At 38.3% G+C, this 26,693-nt stretch overlaps 1 protein-coding gene across 1 annotated transcript in view; it reads left to right on the top strand.

Annotated features, from left to right (window-relative positions):
• Positions 1 to 26,693, top strand: part of ADAM12 (ADAM metallopeptidase domain 12) — a 307,991-nt gene that overhangs the window by 28,837 nt on the left and 252,461 nt on the right. Inside the window, exon 2 of the mRNA XM_031957016.1 lies at positions 16,367 to 16,503. Coding sequence (XP_031812876.1) covers positions 16,367 to 16,503 — 137 coding nt within the window. The remainder of the gene's footprint in view (positions 1 to 16,366; positions 16,504 to 26,693) is intronic.

The raw sequence follows: 26,693 nt of genomic DNA, 5'->3' as shown, positions 1-26,693 counted from the left end.
TTATTTTAACTCTGTGTGTGCACAGAATTCTTGCTGCATGAGAAAAATCAGATCAAAAAGAAAAGAATGAGTAGGAAAATAAAATCCAAGTGAACAACAACAAAAAGAGTGAGAATGTTATATTGTGATCCACATTCAGTTCCCACAATCCTCTCTCTGGATATAGATGATTCTCTTCATCACAAGATCTTAGAACTTGCATCAGTTATCTCATTGTTGGAAAGAGAATTGTTTGTCCTATAATATCGATGTTGCCATGTACAATCATCTCCTGGTTCTGCTCATTTCACTTAGCATCAGTTCATGTAATTCTCTAAAGTCATCCTCTTGATTGTTTCTTATAGAACAATAATACTTAATAATATTCATATACCATAACTTATTCAGCCATTCTCCAACTGATGGGCATCCACTCAGTTTCCAGTTTCTTGCCACTACGAAAAGGGCTGCCACAAACATTTTTTCCTGTCATCTTGGCCAATTTGAGAGGTGTGTAGTGGTATCGCAGAATTTTCTTAATTTGCATTTGTCTGATCACTAGTGATTAAGAGCACCTTTTCATATGATTAGAAATGATTTTAATTTATTCATCTGAAAATTGTCTGTTCATCCCCTTTGACCATTTATCAATTGGAGAGGGCTTGAATTCTTATAAATTTAAGTCAATTCTCTATATATTTTAAAAATGAGGCCTTTATCAGATCCCTTAAATGTAAAAATGTTTTCCCAATTTATTGCTTCCCTCCTAATCTTGTCTGCATTAGTGTTGTTTGTACAAAACCTTTTAAACTTAGTATAATAAAAATTATCTATTTGGTGTTCAATTATGAATTCCAGTTGAACTAATTCTAATGAGAGAGTGTGATTCAAGCATTGCCCAGGACCCTTCAGGTGTGAAAAATTTCCCTATTCTATTTCTCTCTTACCTTCTCCCAGTGCATCTCTATTTCTCACCCTTTTATATTTTTTGGAGATAATTCTAACATAATCAGCTTACATCTATGATCTCTATTAAACTCTTTTTAACTGCTCCAATAATGATAAAGTTCTTAGGAGTTACAGGTATTATCTTCTCCAATAGGAAGGAAACAGTTTAACTTTGTTGAAATCCTTATGATTATTCTTTCATGCTTACTTTTTGATGCTTCTTTTGTGCTTTATATTTGAATGTCAGATTGTCTATTCAGCTCTAGTCTTTTCATCAGTAATGATTGAATGTGCTGTATTTCATTAAATATTGATTTTCCTCCTGAAAAATTATACTTAGTTTTGCTGAGTAAATTTGGCTGTAATTCTCTGACCTTTGCATACTGGAATATCATATTCCAAATTCTCTTCTCCTTTAATGTGGAAGCCACTGGATATTGGGTGATTCTGATAATGGCTCCACCGTATTAAAAATATTGAATGGTTACTTGAAGTATCTTTTTCTTTGACTTGGGTCTCTGGGATTTCTCTATAATATTCCTGGGAGTTTTCATTTTGGTATCTCTTACAAGAGGTTATTGATTTATTCTTTCAATTTCTATTTTACCTTATGGATCTAAGATTCTGGACTAGTTTTTCTTGATAATTTCTTGGAGTGTGATGTCTAAGCTCTTTTTTTGATCATAGCTTTCAGGTAGTCCAATAATTCTTAAATGATTTCTCCTTGGTCTATTTTCCAAGTCAGTTTTTTTTTCTGATGAGATATTTCATATTTCTTATGATGTTTTTCATTCTTTTGACTTTGTTTTATTATCTCTTGATTTCTCATGGAATCATTTTCAATTTGCTCAATTTGAATTTTTAAGAAATTATTTTCTTCAGTAAAATTTTGTACTTTCCTGCATGTAGTCAATTTTATTTCTAAAAAGTTCTTTTCTTATGTGAATATGTGTATATAAACTTTTTGCATTTGATCTATTTTGTTTTTTAAAAGGTTCTTTTTCTTAGTAAATTTTTTTGTAAATTTAGTGAAATTTTTAATGAATTTTTGAATTTGCCAATAGGCTAATCTGTTTTTGAAAGTGTTATTTCCTTCAGTACATTTGTGCCTCTTTCACTTTCTTTTTATGTTCTTCATATTTTTCTCACATCACTCTCATGCCTCCTATCTCCTTTAAAAAAGTCTTCCTAGAATTCTTGTTGGGCTTGGGACCATTTAGCATTTTTGAGACTTTGTTCATAGCTGTTGTTTTCACAGTGTTATCTTCTGAGTTTATGTCTTAGTCTTCTATGACAAAGTATTAGGTTTTGGGTTTTTTTTTTTTTAATGGTCATATTCGTTGTTGTTGGTTGCTCGTTTTCCAGCCTAATTTTTACTTTTCATTTTATGTTCTACTTGTACTTTGCTCACCAGGGAGTGGAAAGGCACTGACCTAAGCTTCAGGCTTCTTTGTGCTACTATATTCAGAATTAGCTTTGGAATTCTGTAAGCTTTTTGTCCTTTCAAGGTAATGTGATCTGGGGAGAGGTAGTGATCGCTTTGGTCTTAATGTATGAAGGGCATCTAGTCCCTACAGTGACAAGTGCTATCACTTTCCTTTGCTTTAGAATTGTGACCAGGACCCCTTCTCCCTTCTGACCAACCCCCAGTGCTCCTCTTCACTCTGTGTGAGGGTAATAGTGCTGCTAATCAGTGCCATCTATACCCAGTGCCAGCAAAGCATCCCCTTTCTGACCTTCTTAACTGTCTTTGGTTTGAGATTTCCCAAAGCTGCTGCTTTTGCTGCAGTCACTGTTGCTGCTACCTTGTGTGTGGTTTCTGGACTGGTTTTCCTCCCAGTGTCACAAACTTATGCAGCTGATCTCCTAAGTTTTCTTAGGCTGGAAAAATATCTCATCCTGAGCTATTGTTGACTCTGCCTCTCTTAATTTGACTTGAAGGATTGTTTTAGAGTTGTTTGGAGGGGAATATTAGAGAGTTCAGCTGGATTGCCTCTAATTCTCCATCTAAAAGTGCTTTTTTTCAGTGATTCCAGAAAAGCTAAACTAATCATCCCCACTTTAAGAGGGGAAAACTGAAACTCAGAGGAATCTTGTGATTTACCCAAAGTTACACAGAGAGTCAGTTGCAGAACTGGGAGTGGAGCCCACATTTTTTCTCACACCAAGTCCAGCACTCAAGCTGTTACCCCTCACAGCCTCCCTAAACATGTTCTACAGCAATCATCTTTTTTCTATAACTCCAACTTTCTAAAGGCTGATTTTTAAAACTTTTTTAAAAAAACTAAAACAATTGATTATTTCATAAACACAACTTTGAACCTGTGAAAGAATATGGCAAATTAGTCTCTCTTTTTCTTCATATTTCTCTAGATTTGACTTTTGATTTCCTAGTTCTACTACCTGTGTGATATTGGGTGAAATCACTCTGTCCATGGGCCTCAGTTTTCTCCTCTGTAAAATGAGGATATTAGATTATCATAAGAATTCCAACCCATTTTTCAGTTATGGACCCTTCGGCAGGTAGTCTGGTAAAAATCCAGGAATCCTTTCCCTGAATAATGTTTCTAAATGCAAAAAATAAAATATAAAGATTGAATATTTAAAAATCAATTATATTGAAATAAAACTAATGAAAACAAAATTTTAAATACAAGTTAAGGTCCCAAATTAAGAATTCCTGGATTCAATGAGACCTGAATAGATCTTTGAGCTTTAGACCTATGAACCTATGATCATGCTTTTCTTTTATTTTTTAAGAAATCTGGCCATTGTGTCTACTTCTATTTGAATTGCATAGGGTCATATTCTGTTATTTCTGTCATATTAACCATTCTGATATATGTCAGATGATATCTCAGAGTTGTTTTAGTTTGCATTTCTCTAAGAATGATTTAGAAATATCAAGTGCTTGTCAGGAACTACTGTAATAAAAATGACAATTCTACCTAAATTAATGTACTTATTCGGTGCCATAACAATTAAACTATGAAGAAATTACTTTATAGAGTTAGAAAAATAATAACAAAATTATCTAGAAAAACAGAAGTTCAAGATTTTCAAGGGAATTAATGAAAAAAATGCAAACAAAGGTGGCCTAGCTGTGCTAGAGCTAAAACTATATTACAAAACAGTGATCATCAAAACCATTTGGTCAGAGTGGCTAAGAAATCAAGTAGTAGATCAGTGGAATAGTTAGGTTCATAGGACACAATAATCAATGACTATAGTAATCTAGTATTTTATAAACCCAAAGACTCCAGCTTCTGGGATAAGAAGTCACTGTTTGACAAAAACTGCTGGGAAAACTGGAAAATAGTATGTCAGAAACTAGTCATTGACCAACATTTAATAACCTATACCAAGATAAGTCTGAAATGGGTTCATGATATAGACATAAAAGATAATACTATAAGCAAAGTAGAAGAACAAAGAATATTTTACCTCTCAAATCTATGGAAAAGAGAAGAATTTAAGGCCGAAGAAGAACTACAGAACATTATGAAATACAAAATGTATAATTTTGATAACATTAAATTAAAAAGATTTGCATAAACAAAATTAATGCAACCAAGATTAGAAAGGAAGCAGAAAGCTGGGGAAAATTAATTTATGGCCAGTGTTTCTGATAAAGGACTCCTTTCTAAAATATATAAAGAAGTGACTCAAATTTATAAGAACATGTCATTCCCCAATTGATAAGTGGTCAAAGAATATGAACAATTTTCAGATGGTGAAATTAAAATCATTTCTAATCACATGAAAGAATGCTTTAAATGACTTTAAATTAGAGAAATGCAAATTAAGACAACTCTGGGGTACCACCACTTACCTCTCCAATTGATTAAGATGACAGGAAAAGGTAAAGATAAATGTTTGAGAGGATGTGGGGAAACTGGGACACTAATGCATTGTTAGTGGAATTGCAAACTGATCTAACCATTCTGAAGAGCAATTTGAAACTATGCTCAAAGGACTATAAAACTGTGCATATGTTTTAATCCAGCAGTGTCTCTACTGGATTTGTATCCCAAAGAGATCATAAAAGAGCGAAAAGGATCCACATGTACTTGTATCAGCACTTTTTGTAGTGTCAAGGACATGGATATTGAGTGGGTGCCCATCAGTTGGGGAATGGCTGAATAAATTATAGCGTGTTAATGAAATGCTATTGTTCTATAAGAGATGATAAGTAGGCAGATATCAGAAAAGTCTGGAAAGACTTACACAAACTGATGATGAATGAAATGAGCAGAATCAAGAGAACATTGTATACAGCATACATTGTATACAGTAACAAGAAGATTATGTAATGATTGGCTGTGATGGATTTGGCTCTTTTTAGCAATAAGATAATTCAAGAAAATTCCAATAGATTTGGAATGGAAAGTGCCATCTGCATCCAGAGAGATAACTATAAAGACTGAATGTGGATCAAAGCATACTATTTTTCACCTTTGTTATTATTGTTTGTTTTCTTGCTTGTTTTTTATTTTTATTTTTCCCCTTTTGATATGATATTTTTGCACAACATGATGGATATGGAAATATTTAGAAGAACTGCACATGTTTAACCTATAATTGCTTAACCTATTGCTTGATGTTTCGGGGAGGAAGAAGGAGAGAGAGGACATAAGGTGAATGTTGAAAACTATCTTTGCATGTATTTGGAAAAATAAAAAGCTTCTTAAAAATAATGATTTAGAGCATTTTTTCCAGGATGACTAGCACCTGGTATGAGAACTGCCAACCTCTTTTCAGAGCTGCTCACCTACAAGTAGTGTCCACCTGCCACCCAACTCTCATGTGTGGCTTCAAGAAAGAGTAGTATATATTCTTTCTGTTATTGTTTGCTTGGATTTTTGTTTTTCTTCCCAGGTTATTTTTTACCTTCTTTCTAAATCCGATCTTTCTTGTGCAACAAGATAACTGTATAAATATGTATACATATATTATATTTAACATATACTATAACATATTTAACATGTATTGGACTACCTGCCATCTAGGGGAGGGGATGGAGGGGAAGGAGGGGAAAAGTTGGAATAGAAGTTTTTGCAAGAGTCAATGCTGAAAAATTACACATGCATATGTTTTGTCAATAAAAAACTATAAATAATAATAATAATAAAAAAGAAAGAGTAGTATACATCACAGCTATACATGAGTAAAATCATCTCAGTATATGAGCTAAACCAGGTTGAGGAAAACCAATAAGCCTCAAACCTATCAGTAAGTTAAGGGGATATATGAAGATTCCTCTACTGGAGTGGTGAATGACAAAAAATTTTCCTAGTGGCCATGAAAGTAGCTGGTGCAATCACTAAGGGGAACTTAGACATTAGTCAGACATCAAAGACACCAAGGTTGTCCACTGCATCCTGGGCCATTGTGAGTGATATTTTTTGTAAAAAATATTTTATTTTTTTCCATTATATTTAAAGATAATTTACAACATTTATTTTTGTAAGATTTTGCTTTCTAAATTTTTGTCCCTCTCTCGTCTGTTCTTCCTTCCCAAGAGATCAAACAATTTAATACAGACCATATATGTACAATCATGTTAAACATATTTCCACATTAGTCATGTTGTAAAAGAAGAATCAGAACAAAAGGGGGAAAACACAAGGAAAAAAAGTAAAAAAAACAACCATCTAAAAATAGTATGCTTCAATCTGCATTCAGACTCTATCGTTCTTTCTCTAGATGTAGATAGCATTTTTCCTCGTGATCATTATATTGCTAAGAAGAAATAAGTATCATGGTTGATCATAATTGATCATCTTACAATGATGCTGTTACTGTGTACAATGTTCTTCTATTTCTGTTTACTTCACTCAGCATAGAAGTTTTTCTGTAATATGCCTGCCTATTCATTATTTCTTATAACAATAATATTCCATTATATTTGTAAACTATAATTTAATAGTCATTTCCCAAATGAGAGGCATTCCTTCAACTTCCAATTCCAAAGTCCTGCTATAAATATTTTTGTACAAGTAGATTCTTTTTTACCTTTTTTATGATCTCTTTGAACTACAGACCTACTAATAGTATTTCTGGATCAAAGGGTATACAGTTTATTGGGAGTAGTTCCAAATTGCTCTCTAAAATGACTGAATCAGTTCACAACTCCACCAACAATGCATTATTATCCCAATTTCCTCATATCTTCTGCAACATTTATCATCTTTTCTTTTCTGTCATGTAGCCAATTTGATATATGTGGAGTGGTATCTCAGAATTGTTTTAATTTGCATTTCTCTAAGGGTGATTTAGAGCATTTTTTTAATATGACTATCAATAACTTTGATTTCTTTGTCTGAAAACTGCTTGTTCTTATCTTCTGACCATTTGTCAATTGGGGAATGATTTGTATTCTTATAAATTTGACTCAGTTCTCTCTCTATATATTTATCAGAAATATTGGCTATAAAAATTATCTCCCACCTTTATGATTCCCTTTTAATCTCTGTTACATTGGTTTTGTTTGTACAAAATTTATTTTTTCAAAAATTTAATGTATTCAAATTTATCTATTTTGCATTTCATAATGTTCTTTATGTATTGTTTGGCTATAAATTGTAAACTTCTTTATGGATCTGATGGATAAACTATTCTTTACTCTCTCTATTTGCTTATGGTATTGCCCTTTATGTCTAAATAATGTACTCATTTTGACAATATCAAGATAAGATAGGAGAGGTTGCTCCATGCCTATTTTTCTGCCATATTATTTTCTAGTTATCCTAGCACATTTTGTCAAATAGTAAGTTCTTATCTCAGAAGCTGGAGTCTTTGAGTTTATCAAATGGTAGTTTTACAATTATGTCTTGTGAACCTAATCTATTGATCTTCCATCTATTCCTCAGTCAGTACCAACTAGTTTTGATGACTGCCATTTTATAATATAATTTTAGATCTGGTATGGCTAGGCCACTTTCCTTTGCATTTTTCATTACTTTCCTTGATATTATTCATCTTTTTTTCTTCCAGATGAATTTTGTTATTATTTTGTCAACTCTATAAAATCATTTTTGGCATTTTGCTTGATATGATACTGAATAAATAAATTAATTTAGATCAAATTGTTATTTTTACAGATTAGTTCAGTCTATCCATGAGCAATTGTTACTTTTCAAATTGTTTAGGTCTGACTTCATTTGTGTGAAAAAATTTTAAAATGGAAAAGTGTTTCTATAGTTCCTGGATTTGTCTTGGCAGAAAGACTCTTAAATATTTTATATTGTCTACAGTAACTTTAAGTGAAATTTCTCTTTCTATCTCTTGCTGCTGGGCTTTGTTGGCAATATATAGAAATGCTGATGATTTACATGGATTTATTTTATAATCAGAAACTTTGATAAAATTGTTATTTTAATTATTTTTTATTTTATTTTATTTATTATTATTATCTATTTATTATTTTAGTTTTAGTTTATTGCTTAGCATTCTCTAAGCAAACTGCCACATCATATGCAACGAGTAATTGTTTTCTTTCCTCTTGCCTCTTTTCACTCCTTGGATTTCTTTTTCTTCTCTTATTGCTAAGCTAACATTTCTAGTACAATATAGAATAATAATGGTGATAATGGGCAACCTTATTATACCCTTAATCTTATTTGGAAAGCTTCTAGCTTTTCCATATTACAGATAATGCTTGCTGATGGTTTTAGATACTAATTATGATTTTAAAGAAAGTTTCCTTTATTCCTATGCTTTGTAGTGTTTTTTAATAGGAAGGGATGTTGTATTTTCTCAAAAGTATTTTCTGCCTCTATTGAGACAATCGTATGAGTTCTTCTGATTTTATTGATATGGTCAATTATTCCTATTATTGATCCAGCTCTGCATATAAATTCCATCTAAGATAAATCCCATCTAGTCAGAGGTTATTATCTTCATGATAAATTGCTGTAATCTCTTTGCTAATATAGTTTTAAAATTTTTGCATCAATATTCCTTAGGGAAATTGATCGATCATTTTCTTTCTCTGTTTTGGCTCTGCCTGATTTAGGTCAGTATCATAGTTGTGTCATTAAAGGAATGTGATAGGACTCCTTCTTTACCTCTTTCCCTGAATAAATTTATATAGTATTAGAATTAATTGTTCTTGAAATGTTTGGTAGGATTCACTTGTAAATCCATCTGGCCCTGGAGATTTTTTCTTGAGGATTTCTTTGATGGCTTGTTTAATTTCTTTTCCTAAACTGGGATTATTTAAGTATTTTATTTCTTCTTGTGTTAATCTGGGCAATTTAGATTTTTGTAAATATTCATCCATTTCACTTAGATTATTAAATTTATTGACATACAGTTGGTTAAATAGCTTATAATTATTGTCTTAATTGCCCCTTCATTGGTGGTAAATTCACCCTTTTCATTTTTGATACTGGCAATTTGGTTTTCTTCTTTCTTTTTTTAAAATCAAATAAACTATTTTATTGTTTTTTTCATAAAACCAGTTCTTAGTTTTATTCATCAGTTAGTTTTCTTACTTCCAGTTTTAGTAATCTCTCCTTTGATTTTAGGAATCTCTAATTTGGTATTTAATTGGGGATTTTCAATTTGTTCTTTTTCTAGCTTTTTAAGTTAAATGTCCAATTTTTTATTTGTTCTTTCTCTATTTTTGTGATACAAGCATTTAGAGATATAAAATTTCCCCTAAGTACTATTTTTGGCATATTCCATAAATTTTGATATGTTGTATCATTAATGTTATTCTCTTTGCCAAAATTATTGATTGTTTCAATGATTTATTGTTTGGCTCATTCTTTAAGATTAGATTATTTGGTTTCCGACTAATTTTGGTCCAATTTTCTACAGTCCTTTCATTATATGTCATTTTTCATTACCAGTAACTTTGTCTTCTGTCCTACCACTGGATTTTGATAACTCTGGAAGAGAGAGAGAAGCTGATGATTTTGTGCAGCTCTGACTCACTTAAATCCAATTCACGTGTATGTCAAGACATCACATTTGTGACGTCATTGGTCTTGCTCAAAAACAAAGTACAAACAACAACAATTTGTGTTATTCTTACCTATTTTCTTATGTGGTGGAAAGAGCTCGGAGTCTTGAATCCAAGAACATCTAGTCAAATCCTGGTTTAGTCACTTACTAACCTGGATGAATCACTTAATCTTTGGACTTTTGGTGCCCATATCTATATGAGACAAGATGACAACTCAAGAGTTATGATACAACTCACTTCCTATGGGATCTTGAGCAAGTTGCTTAACTTCTCTAAGCCTTAGTTGTCCCATCTGTAAAATGAAGAGGTTGGACTAATTGACCTCTCAAGGGCCTTCCAGGTCCTGACCCCATGAGCCACCTTGTTCATTTGAATTAGCACCTGAGATACAGGACAGGTAACTTTCTTAGCTTCTTCAAAGGAACCTTCACTGGGAAACCTTTCAGTCACCTGAGACTTCATTACACAATTAAATTTCACAAGCTTGTTCAGCCTCATGATTTTCCTTAATTGAACCTTTTCCATTTTGTACTTTTCTTTACCATTTTTTTCTTTTCTTTATCAATCATCTTCCTTACCTTTATATATTTCTACTTGAGTAAATGACAAGAGATGGATTGAAAACTTCACAATGTTATCTTGCTGAGATTCCAGGTATGCGTCTGAAAATGGGAAGATTTTAAAAAAAATATTGTTCTGTTCTCAGTTGGCCTGTCATTATCTTGGCAGTGTTCTGAAAAGATAAGCTCCCTTGTCAGGTCCACAGGATTTTTATCCAGGGCTCAGTCAGATCATTTGGTTGAGATAAATGAGTTTTTCAGGCCATCCTTTTTTCAGGGACTCAAAGGTAATTTGCAATTTAGAGTAAGTATCATCATGATTCTCTTCCAGTAGTGCAGATATGCTGTTCCTCTGTAGAGGAAACTAGCTGAGAGCCCTTTCTCTCTTTTTCCTCTGTCCAGCTCTTTCTTGATTCTTTAATTGGATCCCACTTCCTTTTCAATATCATGTATGGGATGTGTTGTGAATGATTTCCACTTAGTTTTGCTAAGTTGATGGGTGATTTTGTCTTCCCTGGCAATTTCCTGGTTATATACTCCCAAAATCTACTGAGGTTTGACTTAACAGGAAGTCAGAAACAGAAACTCCATTTTTTCTTTATTAGTTTCCTCAGTTTATATTTTTTGAAACTGAGCGCTGATTGTAATCCCGTCTTTAAAGGCTTCATGGAATTGGGACTAAGACACAGTTATGGGGAACAAAGCAAAATAAGGGGACAAGGGTTACTCCATCTTTCCCTGCCATACAATGGGAAAAGCAATGGATCTGGTGTCAGAAGGCCTGGGTTGCAATCTTACCTCTGCTAATTCACTTCTCCACACCTCATTTTGTTCTCTATAAAACAAGGAGTTTAGTCTAAACGACCTTTAGGGACTCCAGCTCCAAATGAATGATCCTTTAGCAGAAACTCTCCATTCGCTTGGGTAGAGGCATTAAGTCCTGGAAAAGAAACAGGGAGGAAGCAAGATGGAAGGAAACATGGAGGAAGCAGGATGGAAGATAATTGCTTTTGTAATGGTACTCAAGAACCCTACAGTCTAGATAGAAAGTGAAGCAGGGTGTAGCTATATTAAGAAAATTAATTGTTCAAATTTGATGATGAATGGAAGGTTAAAAAAATCAGGGAAATGAAATGAGAAGAGAGAGAGAGAGAGAGAGAGAGAGAGAGAGAGAGAGAGAGAGAAAGCTACTAAAATAAAAATACAGGAATTATTGGAAATTAGAATAAAAGGAGGATCTGAGATATAGTTATCTATAAGATCCAAATAGAAATTTATGCTCACCCTAAGGTCCCTTCCCAGTCTCCCACCCAACTTTCCATTTGTTTTGTTACAATCTACCATGAATGAAGATGCGAGCAGCCATGGGTTATTCTTTCTGGCCTGGCTCAGTTCTGTCTAAAAAGAGTTAGTCATAACAGAGAGGAAGAGTAAAGAAAGAAACTCATGATTCTTATAAAGAAGATAAAACTGATTGTTCCAAAAGACATCAATATTAGAAGTAAAAATATTTAAAAGACTGTTTCCTTTATGAATCTAAAATAGTATAACATTCAAAAATCAGAACTATAAAAAGAGAATATTTCTGTAAATATGTACAAAGTGGGACTCTATTGCTAATGTAAACTGTTATTGTCTTTATGGAGTCAACTGTGTATTTGGTGCCCAAATATTATAAAATATAAAATGTATGCAAACTGTATATTTTATCAGATCATATTTTCTTTTATTTTCCTGATTATTTAGGACTACAGACAAATCATTTAAGATTTGCTTTTATGGTTTGTTACTGAGATGACTCTATAAAATAAACTCTGATGTGTCCCAGCTGTGTGGAATCCATTCTGTCTAGCCATGGTATACAAATAACATTTTTATTTGCATCATGTTGAAGAAATATTCAGTGTATAAATACAGAAGCAAATCTAATCACAAAGGGGATTGTGATGGCAAGCACCTCTGGGAGGACATTGCACCATTTCTCATCCTGGAGCTCAAACATGACCTCATTTTCTGTATACATTAAGGATAAAGAAAGAATTCGCCCTAACTCAGTCTCTCAAAAGGATTCTAGAAAGTCTGAATTGTCATCACTGTCTAGTCACTTAGTTCTTCTAAGTATTCAGAAACAAAAGTAGCTTTAAGTATGGACCTGAAGCTACAAGAGACCTCTAAGTTCATCTATGTAATTTCCCTCACTTTATGAGGAGGCAAGTGGGTCCTAGAGACATGACATGACTTGCTAAGATCACATGATAGCAAGTGGCAGAACCTGGCACATATCAGATGCTTAATAGATGTTTATTGGTTTACTCAAATATGTTGTTTGTTGTCCCTATGGGGCTCCACCTCATATAGCTAAAATGTTCAGTCATCTGCATGGATATTTGCACATGAACTAGAGCAATCACAAAAACATCTGGTTACTTAATAGACTTTTTTATCCTCAAATCGGGTGTGTACATGCAGCCGTAGTTTCAATCCAATACAGATCACATGAACTGAAGTTCATGCATCCACGAACTTCTAGCATAGAAAAAAAATATAGACAACATTTAGACTGAGTCTGAATTTGAGGGTGAATTTGAGTGTCCTTTGGAAGAGTTTACTGCAGTTTATTTCAGCTCACTGAAGAACCATTTGCCTCTTGCAAATTTCAGGAATAGTCCACTACAATATCCCCAAGCAGAAAAGAAAACGTTGGGGGCCAGTGAGTACAGCCTTTACTTGATTGATTTGGATTCAGACCCCCAAAATTATGAGGATCAGCTGAAGAAAAGAAACTCAGAGATGGGATCATCCTTTACTTTATAGGCTAGAATAGAATGTGATAGAGCTGGTTTAAAGGATGATGAGGGCTAAGATGTGGTCAACACCCCTTCTTGAGCAAGAAGGGAAATTCTTATTTCCTAGGGCACGAGAAGGTGAATGATCCTAGCAATGACAAAAAGGACAAGAACAAGAATATTGAAATTTCTAAGTAGAATGACCAGAGATACAGTAGAGAATGCTAGGAGCCAAGTGCTCCTCATATATACATCCATGTATGTACATATGTATGAGTGAATATATATATAATATATATACACACACATACACACACACACACACACACACACACACACACATATATACTTAGGAGTACTATTAAGCCTTTCCCTGATAAATGAAGGCTAAAATCTTTTTTGGTATACATAGCTGCAGGAGCTATGGATACATCACAACTCACTAAGGGGAGCAAACAAAAGCCAGGATATTGAATTTGTCAGTTCTTTTGCCTACCTATGTCTTGTACTGCTTCAGAACCTATTGCCCCAGATGTCTGACTTAGAGTTAGAAAATTCTTGCTAACTCTCGCTTAAGCACAAATAAAGATTGTTTGCTCTCAAAAACCTCTTGAGAACTGGACCAAAAATCTCCACAAAAGTTCTGTTTAGACTAGAAAAACAGCAGTCCAACAACCTCCTAATTTTACAGATGAGGAGACTGAGATTCAGAAAATAGAAATAAGTCTTTCAAGACTTATTTCAAGAAATAAGACTCAGAAATGTTGAGCTCTTGGGACTGTAAATACAACCCTCTCATTTTACAGATGGGAAACTTTTTAAGTTCAGTGAGATTAGGTGTCCTGTCCAAGGACACATGGGTCATCAGAGACACAGCATAAGAGACAAATCTTCAGAATTCAAATTCAATATTCTTTTACTAAGTTGTCTCCTAAGCATGCAATAGTAAGTGACCAGGAGAGAATTTGAATCCGGGTTCTGAGAATCCAAGTCTAGTAGTCTTTCTAGCACTCCCCATGGCAGGAGGCTGTAGATAAGATGGAAATTCAGAGAGATCTGTTTGAATCTGACACTCTGTTACTCCCAGTTTTTAGTCTTCATAATGATTGAGTTTGATTAATGTTTCCTCTCCAATGAGACATCATTCCATACATGCATTTTTCAAAGTCTGTCCTGTGGGGTATGTGACCCCAGCTTTGTCTTTGGATTCAGCTTTTTTCTCTACTTCTGGACAATTCTGATGAGACATACTATATCGAGCCCGAGTTTCTGGAGAGACAATTAATTTCAGACCGCCAACAGTTTTGAGTATTAATCCTTTGTAAAATCTTCGTTTAACTTGTTAAACTGAATATAACTGCAGACTTCCACCAAAAGAATGATACAATGGTGTGGCTTTAAAAGTATTCGGGGACCTGTAAAATGTCTAGGATTAAAATTTCAATACCATTTGTGCCCAATAAATGTGCAGTCCTTAGTAACTTAAAACTGCCTGATTATGAGTCAGCCTCAAAAAATTATGAGGACCAGCTGAAGAAATGGAGCTTGCACAGGAGGAAGTCTGGGATCATCCTTTACCTTATGGGATAGAATAGGATATAATGAAAAAGCCAGGAGCTGACCTCATCAGCAGAATTCGTTTAAAAGCTAGAACTGGATTAGTTTAAGAAAAAAAGATAGGGGCACTCTCGAGGAAAGAAAAAGGTTATGTTGACATTTGGGCTATTTTTATGGAGATGGGGTTAAATAGAGGGTGTCTTTATAGGTAAAGACTGAATTCAGCAGACAGCTGGGGCAGCAGAAAACAGTATCCCACTGGGAGGACCACATGCTCTTGCCGTGACTGGCCCGCTCGGTCTGAGCAGCCAAGACTGAGAATGGGAAGAGGCTCACCCTGAATTTAAGTGACTCATTGAAGCAGCTCAAATTAGTCTCAGTAAAGTGTGGCCAAAGGGAATTAGCTTAATGTTGGCTGCCTGCTGCCCAGAGGGAAAAATGTACATTCCTGGCCTGGCCTTTATAGCCAATCTGCCCCGATGAGGTTCCTTCTTATCTTGCCAGGGCTGTGGAGCACAACTCCCCTTCTTGCCCTCTACATTCCAACCATGTTGGTCCATGGGATAAATGTGTTTAAGCTTGAATTTAACTTTGTTTTTCAGTTAATAATCATTTATTTTCTTTCCCTCCCATCCTACGTATTCATTTAAAGAAAGAAGGAAAGAATATTTGTACCAAATCTATATATTCAACCAAAACACATCCCACATTGGCCGTGTCAAAAAAAAAAATAACGTGCCTATGTCATTCTATATCTGTTGCCTCTCCCAGGAGGGTGAGGGTAGCAAGCCTCTAGAAACATTATCATTGCCAGAGGTCGTTACTCCTCATCATTAGTCCTCTGGAAACATGACTGGTCATTGCACTGGTCTGTCAATGTGGTTTGTCTTTACATATGCTGTTGTGTAAATTATTTTCCTGGTTCTGCTAACTCCCTTTTGCATCAGTTCATAAAACTCTCTGATGTTTCTCTGAAACCATCCCTTTTGTCATTCCTAATAGTGTTCCATTATATTTATATGATGTTATCAGTCAGCCATTCCTTAATTAAAGGGCATCTCTCCAATTTTCTAGTTCTTTCCTGCTACAAAAAGAGCTGGTGTGAATATTTTGTTATTTTTCTCTTTCTTTTATTTCTTCAGTGTTTAGGGCTAGTAGATGTATTATTGCTACTTGAAAAGTCGTGTGCAATTTAGCGATTTGGGGAACATCGTCTTCTTCCCTTCCTCACATCTACACATTTGTGTGGACTGCCCCTCCTGGCTGGAGCACACTTCCTTCTCTCTTCCTTCAAAACCCAACTTAGGGACCGTGGGGGAAGCAAGGGTGGGCTAATGGGAGGAACACTGGATTTGGAACCAGAGATCTAAGGTCGGAATCCCAGAAATGTTATTTTTGGGTAAATGGCCCAACTCTTCTGGACGTCGGTTTCCTTTTCTGTAAAAGATCAGGTCTAACTTTGTAACCCTCTGGGAAATTAAGTCATTTCAGTAAGAAGCTACCTGGGCTGGACCCTTTCCCACCAAAGTATAAACCTGTGGACTCTTTACCTTTGACTGCAGGTGTGATCACGGAGAGTCCTTTGGGAATCTCTGAACTACCGACAAGAATGGGGGACCATCCTGGCAGGTACAAGATCGTCACCCCTTCCCTTCTGAATGGAGAGCCATGGAAGCCAGTCAGTAGCATCCCATCTAAGGTCAGTTCTAAATATTTTCTGAATTTTTTAATTGACTTTACCGTGTATTTAAGAATACCAGTTTTACATTATTCCCATTTCATATTTTCCCTGGGGGAGTGATGGAGTAAAAGTTTTATTTGTGAGAAGAAAGAGTCCATTTTGTTTTGGTGTTATAATAAAACCTCTGTGGGATCATGAGGCTACAATGTTCCTCACATTTATTGAACATTCATTTTTGTCAGAAAGCCAGTTATTATATGCTTGGATATAGAAGTGCTGAATTTTTCATGTGAAAACACCAAGATTTTTTCATTTAAAATAATCCATTTTGTCAATTTCATTATTATTTAGTTTTTACTGACATATTTACCCATATCTTAAACTGAAAACACATTTTATAAAGGAATTCTTATGTCATTTCTTCTATTAAAATCCTTTGGAAATATAGGTTTTTAATTTCTTTCATTCAATTCAGATTAATATTTGATACTTTGATATATCTGTAGAACTGTGTTCTCATCCACAAAGGCTTTCATTTCAACAGTGCGGGTTATAAATCACTTTCTCATCATGAATAAGTCTTGTCTATATTCTTCTATAATCCTTCACAGTGGGATCTACTCAGTGTCCAAGGCCTTGCTCTGGATCAGACCTTTTTAACCAACGATAGATTTTATTGGAAAATTGGAAAACAACATCTTTATTTTTATATAATTGAGTTCGTTTGCAGTCTTATGTATTTTATTTTACATATTTAGAAACATGACTGTGGAGTAAGGTTTCACATGCTTCATTGGTCTGCCTTGGGAGGCCATGAACAAAAAAAGTTTAGAGCCCTTGTTCTAGCGCTCTTGACATTGACCCCAACCTCAATATTCAATCAATGCAAAGAATGATACAACTTCACAACAAGGGACTGGAGAACACAGACTGATCACCATTTATCCCTGGCACTTATGGTATATGTAGCCCACCTTCTTTTCTACTTTTAAATCCCTTTTATAATAGTTTTTTGGGTTATTTCTCCTATGGAATTTTTCATTGGTAACATGTTGCTCGTGTCCACCATATGTCTCTGGGTAACATTATTATTAAAATATATTACTAGTCTATTCATGAACATTTGGAATATAGGTTGAAATCTATCTCTACAGTTTTCGCTTGGACTTTCCCAACTCCCGTTCATGTGGTTTGGGATACGTTTTCCTAACTGGCCTCCCCCGTGGGATGTGACGAGGAATCTATAGGAACATGAGATCTTTGGCGAGATAGCCCAGATGCCTTTGCCCTTGTTTTCTGGGAGTTATTTTTAGCTCGTGTCCTTAATTGAAAGCAGGCATTCTCCTTGCTGAGGACTCGAGGTTACCCAAACTGCAGGGCTCTTTCTGGAGGGGCTCTACTGAAGCACCTTCACCGGGGAACAAGATTGGTCCCGTTAATTAAGTTCCCAGATAGTCTTGTGATTGAAAGCGAGCATTGAGAAAGAGTGGCCGCTTGCTGCAAAGACCCCAATGCCCGATCAGCACTTTTGGACTCATTTTGTTTCATGCATAGTCTTGCAAATTGAATTCATAATGTACAAATCAGGCATGGCTATAATAATAATGTCAGCCCAGCTTGGGAGAAACACTCACATGACATTTTCGAGACATTTTCTCATGCTGTGATTCATCGAAGGCAGAAGCAATATGATAAATGTCAGGAGGAAGGACATGCTGTTTTACACCTACAGGATGGCTGTTTTGGCGTCTTCTTGGCAACAAAAGGTTAAAAACCCTATAATTCCCTTGAGATGATAAGCCTCATGTCTCAGAATTTACCAGTAGACAGAGGAGAAGCTAGGGTTAATGATGTTTGTATTGGTGGTTAGCACACAGAGTTACCAATGCCAAGGTCACAGGTCTCATCCTTGGGTAGATCACACAGGGTGGTTTCTCTTTTTAATGGTACCCTTATCTCCAGTTAGCCAACTTGCAAATACACAGAAGTGGGAACTGGGATCCTGAGAGGGAGGGGATTGGGGGGGACAGAATTTGTATCCATCATCACTACTAGGAACTGATGAAAACCCCCCCAAGTAATCTATGGATATAGCATCCTTTGGTGTGGAAGGGTCATATGGTAGCATAATATCAGCAAGTAAGCTTCAAATATCCCTAAAACCATGTGTTCAGGGTGGGAATTATTTGCTTAGATACTTCGATGAAATTGTCACCTCATTATGTTGATCTCAAGATATTCCTCCCAAGTTTTCCTGGGCATTTTTTTGTGTTTGTCCTGACTTTGGAGACAGAAGACCTGACTTCTTATGCTTCCATTGATTTGTGATGGAGAGAGCAATTTGCGCCCAGAGAGAACACTGTGGAGACTGAATGTGGATCACAACATAGGATTTTTACCTTTGCGTTGTTGTTTCCTGCTTACTTTTTTCTTTCTCACTTTTTCCCTTTTGATCTGATTTTTCTCATGCAGCATGATAAATGTGGAAATATATTTGAAGAATTGCACGTGTTTAACTGTATTAGGGAGAGTTCTCTAGGGAGAGAGGGAGAAAAAAATCTGGAACACAAGGTTTTGCAAAGGTTTAATGCTGAAAACTATTTTTGTAGGTATTTTGAAAAAAGTTATGATTATAAAAAATTAATATTTCATTTGATCCTCACTACTCTGGGAGATAAATGTTGTTATGATCTCCATTTTGTAGTTGGAAAAAATGAATGCAAAAAGAGGTTAATTGACTTGTTCAGACTTACACAACTGCTAAGTGTCAGGGGCTGAATTTAAACTCCATCTTCCTGTCTCTAGGCTCTACCCATTGCACCCCTTTTACTGAGGACCCTTACTCCACATAATGTTTTTAAATGCATAAAATAAAATATTGAGGATTACAATGGAGACCAATTGTGTTGAAAAACGTAATTTTTTCTACCTATGTTCATAGGAACTCCTGAAATTGATCACCAACTCCTGCTGTTCGTGGATCCCAGATTAAGACCCTCTAAACTAAAGTTATTATTCCCATTGTTTAGATGAAGAAACTGAGTCTTAGAAAGCTTTAGTGTCTTGCTGATGGCCATAGAGCTAGACAGCAGCAGTATTTCCTAATACCAAATTGTACATTCTTTCTGGAGCCCTATGCTGTTGCCACTGTTTTAATGAACATATTTCTCATAATACGTTGACTTGGCTTGCTCCTTACTTCCACACTGATTGGAAGTTCTCAGGAGGGTAAGGTCTAGGCTTTTATTGTATACAGATGTGTGTCTATGTTGTGTACAAAAAGCCTAGTTTCTCTCCAGATGTGAACATGTGATCTCCCTTAGTGTGATCCCAGAGGACAAACATAACTTCCTTGTCTGTGGATTTCTATAACTGCCTCCTCTGTGGCAGCAAGGGCAAGAAACATACGTGTGTGTGTGTGTGTGTGTGTGTGTGTGTGTGTGTATATATATATATATATATATATATATATATATCCTAGGGAAAGGGCACCTTTCTCCACTCAAGCAGAAGGTCCTCATGTTTTCTCTGACATACTTACATACCCTCACCCCAACTTCTTTTTACAAATCCATAGCTGATTTAAGGCCTCCCCTTTCCCAGTCATCACTTTTTATGAAAAGTTCCATTTTGTTCCCAGAATTCAAATATAGAAAGATGTCATGGAAAGAACACAGAATCTGAGCTAAAAAAGCCAAGATCCAATGATTTGCCCAAGCCACACAGCCATGTCAGGCAGTGTAGGATGGGGGAGTTGACCTCCAGGTGGTCCCTTCTCTCCTCTCAACTCTCCAGAGGAAGAATATTCCTAATAGAAGGGATAAGACCACAGACTTGCTGTCTTGCTTAGTATTTTTTGAGGAAAGGGCTTTGTATTTATGTTCTTTTTTTTTCAAAATGAGCACTGGCAAGATGAGGGTGACTATGAGGAGGGACACCATGGTCTTGGCCACGATGACTAGGTTTCACCGGGCAAAGCCAAGAACAGAGTTCAACCTGGAGAACTAAATTCATATTGATCGCCAAACCAGGTGTTTCTGGTCTTGCCCCCTGGGGCTTGATTAAAAAGTGAACTGTTCCTTAAATCTCAATTTTCCAGAAACTTCCTCAGTTGGAGAACTTTACATTACCTGAGCAGATCTGTTCCTCCAGTCTGATTTCAGGTAATTACTTCAAATTCATTTCCCAGAGTTTTAGACTGGATAAGGAGCTCAGTGGCTATCTAATTTAACTCCCTCACTTCCTCCCCATCCCTTCCCAAATGTTCTCTATGAGGTCTATAATGAGCAGTCACATCTGGAGAGAGGGCCCCCCTAACTCCTGGGCAGCCCAGGCTGCCTCAGTATAGCTCTTTGTCAGCTAGTTTCCCCCACAAGAGCCAGCCTCTATTTGCCTCTTTCTTACTTCAACCCTCTGTTCCTAGTTCTATCCTCTGGGGAGAAGGAGACCAAGGGAGTCCCCTTCTCCACATGGCAACCTTGCAGATCCCTGAACCCACCTATCAGATTTCCTGGAATCTTCTTTTCTCAGGCTAATGGCCTTGGTTCTTTCTTGGTTCACGATTCTTCTTTCCAAAGTGACATGGAAAAATTTAGGATCCTTTAGAATAAAGATCCTTGTATTTGATTTTGACTTGGAAAAGACCCCGTGGGCCTTGCTTTTGATAGAATCCACTGGATTGCCCAGAATTCCCCTGGAAGACATGCTTAGTAACCTGAAGCTCCCTGCTTTTCTGAGTTTGGAATTAATGAGGCTGAGGTCACAGATTCAGTTATGGTTCCCAGATCGGCCATGACTTCAGCCTGACAGCTTTACCCAAGCCAGCAGTCTCACACGGGCAGCCAGGGAATGGTGGGACTGGATGCGGAGATGGAGGGGAGGGAGGGGATGCAGCATCCAAGATCTCCGCTGATCCCGGTGCCAGTTTTGTATAAGAGGCTACATGACCGTCTCTAGGGCAGGGGGAGAAAAAAAGGCGTGAGGGGGGAGAAAGCTACAGGACAAAGTTATTTTAGATGTTAAAGGAATAGCAAGTTGTATGTAATAGGTTCGTGGACTTTTAACTTTGTACTTTGTTGTGAAAATGCTTGCTCCATTTTTGAGAGAGGGTGTGTGAGGCTGAGATGGGGAAGGCGCCCCCAAAGTCAGTTAGTCCAGGGGTGTCACACAGCCTTCAGCCCTCCAAGCTGGCGGATTAAAATGGCCTGGAGGAACGATGAACAAATAAACAAAAACACTGCACACAGAGATTATGTTAGTTTGTGGTTTTCTGCTTAATCCAACTTGACACCATTCATTTGGTCCCCGCCTCCCTTCCCAGAAGGGGAAGCCGAGGGACTTGTCCGAGGTCACCCACACAAATGGCCGAAGCAGGATTTGAACCAGGCTCTCCGACTGGGAAGAGCCTGCACGGCTTCCTGGCACCGGCCACTCCGACTGCCCTATTTCCACCTTGTGCGATAATTAGACCCACATGCTCTGAAAGTGGAAGAGGGGAAAACATCTAAGTCTTGGTCTTTTCCACTTGGCCCGCGCTCCCATGAAGCCTCGGAGTGGGAGTATCTGAAGCTCGGCCTTTGAATGCCTTTGAACCTTCCCGCAGACGGAATCCGAGAGCCTCCTCCTCCTCCCGCGGCCGGACCGAGAGCCGGAGCGGCCGGGCGCCGAGAGCCGGAGCGGCCGGACCGAGAGCCGGAGCGGCCGGGCGCCGAGAGCCGAGCGGTAGTTGGGAATTTTATCACCGGCTTTGGAAACCGCGTCGGCTCTTCTTCTGTAGTTCAAAACCAGCCCCCTGGGGCACATCAGCTCTCCGAGCTCCTATTCAGCTAATAGGAATGCGCTGCTGCTGCCAGAGGTTATTACCCGTCAGGGTATTCCTTCACACCGACAAGTCCCCGAAGTGGCCCAGGTGGAGCCGCTCCATCCTGGGCTTTGTAAGGTCTGCGTCTGCAGGCTCCTTGGCTTCCTACGGGCACCTACGCCCCGGAGCGAGTGTGTCTGCCAGGGCTGCGCGCTCACGCACACACTCACACACTCACAACTCTCTCTCTCACACACACGTTCACATTCACACACACACTTACACATACTCTCACACACATATACACTCTCACACACACACTCACACTCACACATACATATACACACTCACATACTCCTTTTGTGTGAGAGTGTGTGTGTGAGAGAGTGTGTGTATGTATGTGTGAGTGTGAGTGTGTGTGTGTGTGTGTGTGAATGTGAACGTGTGTGAGAGTTGTGGTTCTCACACACTCAACTCTCACACACACTCGCACACACACTTACACACACACATATACACTCACACACATCACACATACACACTCTCTCACACACACTCAACTCTCTCACACATACACACACACAACTCTCACACACACACTTACACACTCTCACACACATACATTCTCACACACACACTCACACATACATATACACTCACACACACACACAACTCTCTCACACACTCGCACACACACACATACACACATATACACTCACACACACATACATATACACACACTCACACACACACACTCACACACACTCGCACACACACTTACACATACTCTCTCACACATACACATATACACTCTCACACACTCACACTCACACACACTCACACACATACACACACACTTGCACACACACATACTCTCTCACATACACTCACACACACTCACATACATATACACTCTCACACACACTCACACTCACACACAGATTCACACACACACACACACACACACACACACATACTTTTTCCTCTGCCTGTGTCTCTCTCTTTCTGTCTCTGTCTCTCTCCTCTCCCTCCATTCCTCCCTCTCTTTCCCCCATTTCTGCCTCTCTCTCTGTCTCTCTCTCTTTACATATATATGTAAAACTACATATATATATATATACATAAACATATATACAAAGACTCATGAATATTAATTAACACATACATATAAAAAGCCCAACTCTGCCAGGCACTGGAGACATAGAACAGATGCATTTTAATGTGTGTACAAGACTTGTGATTTTATTGATGTCATTAACTCCTGGGAAGAAGCTCTGAAGGACACGAGGATGGCAGAGAGGACAAGGCGCTGGACGTGGGGTCCGGAAGCCTGGGGAGGGGAAGGCAAATCCTGACTTTTTAGCTACTTCTCAGCTCGGTGATTCCTCACCTCTAGAAGGAAAGGATTGGTCTGGGCAGCCTATACTGTGGTTCCACAAAACTCCCTCTGAATCTAGAGCCTCAATCACTGCACGTTGTCACACTCTTGGAGTCATTCTCCAGGTGTAGTGACTTGTCCAGGATTCCAGCCAGTGTAATGGCTGCCTCCCTCACTCCCAGGGAGGGAGGACTTGAATCCAGGCTTTCCTTTCTCCGAAGCCAGTTCTCTGGGTGTTACGCCCATTGTCTCACTACCCTGGCTTTGTAGCCGGGGATCTGTGAATTTGAAATTTATTTATTTTTTTTATTTTGGCACAATCGGTTTCCTTTGTATTTATTTCATGCATTTAAAGACATGCTTCTGAGGAGGGATCCAGAGGCTTTGGGAGCCTGCCTGTGCAGGGACCAGCTCTCACCCATCTGTCTGTGGATGCAGGTGGGCACAGCCCTATCTCTCTCTGCATCCAGGTCAGCAGCTGCCAGCTTTCTGCAGACTCGTAACCTCCATCCATGGGATGTTTGCCTGGGAGAACGTGCTTGTGTTTTGCCGAGCTGAAGCTTGCAGGTTGTGTAGGCATCCCTTTAAGTTAACAGAATGCAGCCATCACCCAGAATGGTCTCAGTGGAATATTCGAGGCTGAGTTTTCCGCCTGCTGTTTCGTTGGCAGGTATGGAACCCTGTCTGGTTCAGTCTGGAAAGGTTTCTGGGAGCGCAGCTGCCACAGGAAGGGCCTGTAACGGGCCCGACTCAGTCTGGCCGTCCTCTCTGTTCCGGGGGCCTAATATTCAGGTTTGGAGACACACACTTCCCCTGCCCAGACAGAGTCCGGACACGCTGTCAGTTAGAAAGGACAAGAACGGTATTCTTAATTCAAACATGTACTATTTAATCCGTTTTCCTTGGTTCTAACAGACAGAAACATTGAGACACTTCTTTGGCCCTCGTGGGTATTATGAGAAAAGTTGGCAGGTGGAGAAAGGAATTGGCTACGATCTAGATATTTTTCTATAAAATAAATGCCCAGAAGCTGTGTAAATGTACATCTTCCATTAAGTAAATACTCTTAAAAGATAACAAATGGGCATTTTTTGGTGAAACTCTAACGGTTACAACAGCCTGTGGCCTCCAATTCCAAGAATTCAGCAAACATGTAGAATTGGATCCCACTGAAATCCAGCCGATTACATTCATTAACTTGCAAGGAAACTCCTTTCAAGAAATTCCTCTGGCCCCTGCCGGCAAAGGGGTTGGACCATTTTATGGGAAATGCTTGAAAAGGTTTGTTTTTTTTTTTCCTGGGGCTCCTCCTCTGTCTGTGTTTCTGTTCTGGGTTCTAATGAGCACATAGAGCTTCTCATTAAGCTGCGTGTCCTTGGTCCCAGGCAGAGATGAGGAGCTGGTGGGAACCTCTCCCTCTCTCTTGGGCTCAGCAGTCCTGAGACCGAATTCTCGCCATCTGCCTGAGGACCAATCAGGTTTCCTCTTCTTGACTGTTTCTAAAACATCCTCCAGCCATATGCATGTGACCGGGTGGACCTATCAGCCAACAGTCAGGGAGACCTTTCTTGACATGGTGAGAGCCCTCTGTAAGACCCTTTCCTTCCCATAATGCATCTTCCCTTCTTTGGAAAGGTAGTTCAGGGACAGGGACAAAATCCTCACAGAAGCACAGTTAGTGACTCACAGAATTTCAGAGTTGGAAAAGAAGGGACTACCCAGCCCAGGCCCTGTGCCAAAGATAATCCCCATCTATTAAATGGCTGCTATGTACTAGGCACTGGAATAACTGCTTTCACAATTATTATCTCCTTTTGATCCTCACAGCCACCCTGGGAAATAGGTACTGGCTTTAGTCCCATTTTACAGATGAGGAAACTGAAGCAAACAAACTCCCCAGGGTCATGCAGCTACAAGGTGTCTGCGGTTAGATTTAAATTCAAGTTTTCATGACTTGAACCACCCAGCTGCTTTTTTATCCAACAACCATCTCACCTGTCCTTGAAGACCTCCAGAAAGGGGAGCTGAACTTCTAACTTCTAAATACTCTGTTTCACTTAACTCAAAATGTTAGGAAAGTTCTTGTAGTATTTAGCCTAAATCCATCTCTCTTCAATGTCCTCTCATTGCTCCTGATTCAAAACCAACCCTCTTCTCTAGACTAGGATCTTCTTTTTGTCTCCTGTTTTATCCATTACTATTTCTCCTTTGAAAGTCAGTGCCTGAGAAAATCTCTTTTCAGAGTTAGAAAGGGATTCTGCCTTATTTGAGGCCCAGATGCTTCCTCCTTCCTCCACTTAGGGACCATTGTAGACATGTCCTCTGCATGGGCATGAATGGTTTAGGAAACCTGAAGCCTCCCTGGGAAGATACGTATTCAGACTCATGCCCTGTGGGCGGCTTCTGGGAGCTGTCCGAGCTGTCTCCCCTTCAGCTCTATGGGGAGTGGATGAGCTTCAGCAGCCCCGACTTAAGAGAAGGCAGCCATGACTCCTGTGTGAGTCAGACCGTCCTCGGGACGATGTGGACGTTGCCTTTCTGGACTCCCTCCCTGTCCTTGAGCCAGGCTTTTGGTGCTTTCTAGTGCACTGCCAACCAATTCCTCATCTCTGTCCCTGGTGACTAATCCAGTGGCTGACAGTAGTAGACCGTTAGCAAATGTTTGCTGATTCATCGATGCCCTCAGACGTGTCATTTGCCTCTCATCTGTCTTAGCTGTTCTGATATTGGCTCTTTATCTCTGAACAGCCCGAATTCTCCATTTCCAGCTGTGTTGCTTCCCCTTAACGCTCCCCCGAGGAAGGCTGGCCCATGGGCACCACTGTCCAAAGCGTGGAGGCCCATGTCCTGCACAGGGCCTGCGCCCAAGCCACACTGATGAAAAGACCTTTTATTTTTTGATATTCTTATTGCTGTGGCAGTTTGTTAAAGCTGCTCTATGTTCTTCCTTTGTCTTCTTTCTCCCTAAGAAGTAAATGTCTATTTCCCAGGCTCAGCCTGGGCCTTCTATCAGCTCTTCCCATTTCCTGC

This window comes from Sarcophilus harrisii, chromosome 2, assembly GCF_902635505.1.
Source record: "Sarcophilus harrisii chromosome 2, mSarHar1.11, whole genome shotgun sequence".
Lineage (NCBI taxonomy): Eukaryota > Metazoa > Chordata > Mammalia > Dasyuromorphia > Dasyuridae > Sarcophilus > Sarcophilus harrisii.
This window is presented reverse-complemented; position numbering and strand designations above follow the sequence as displayed.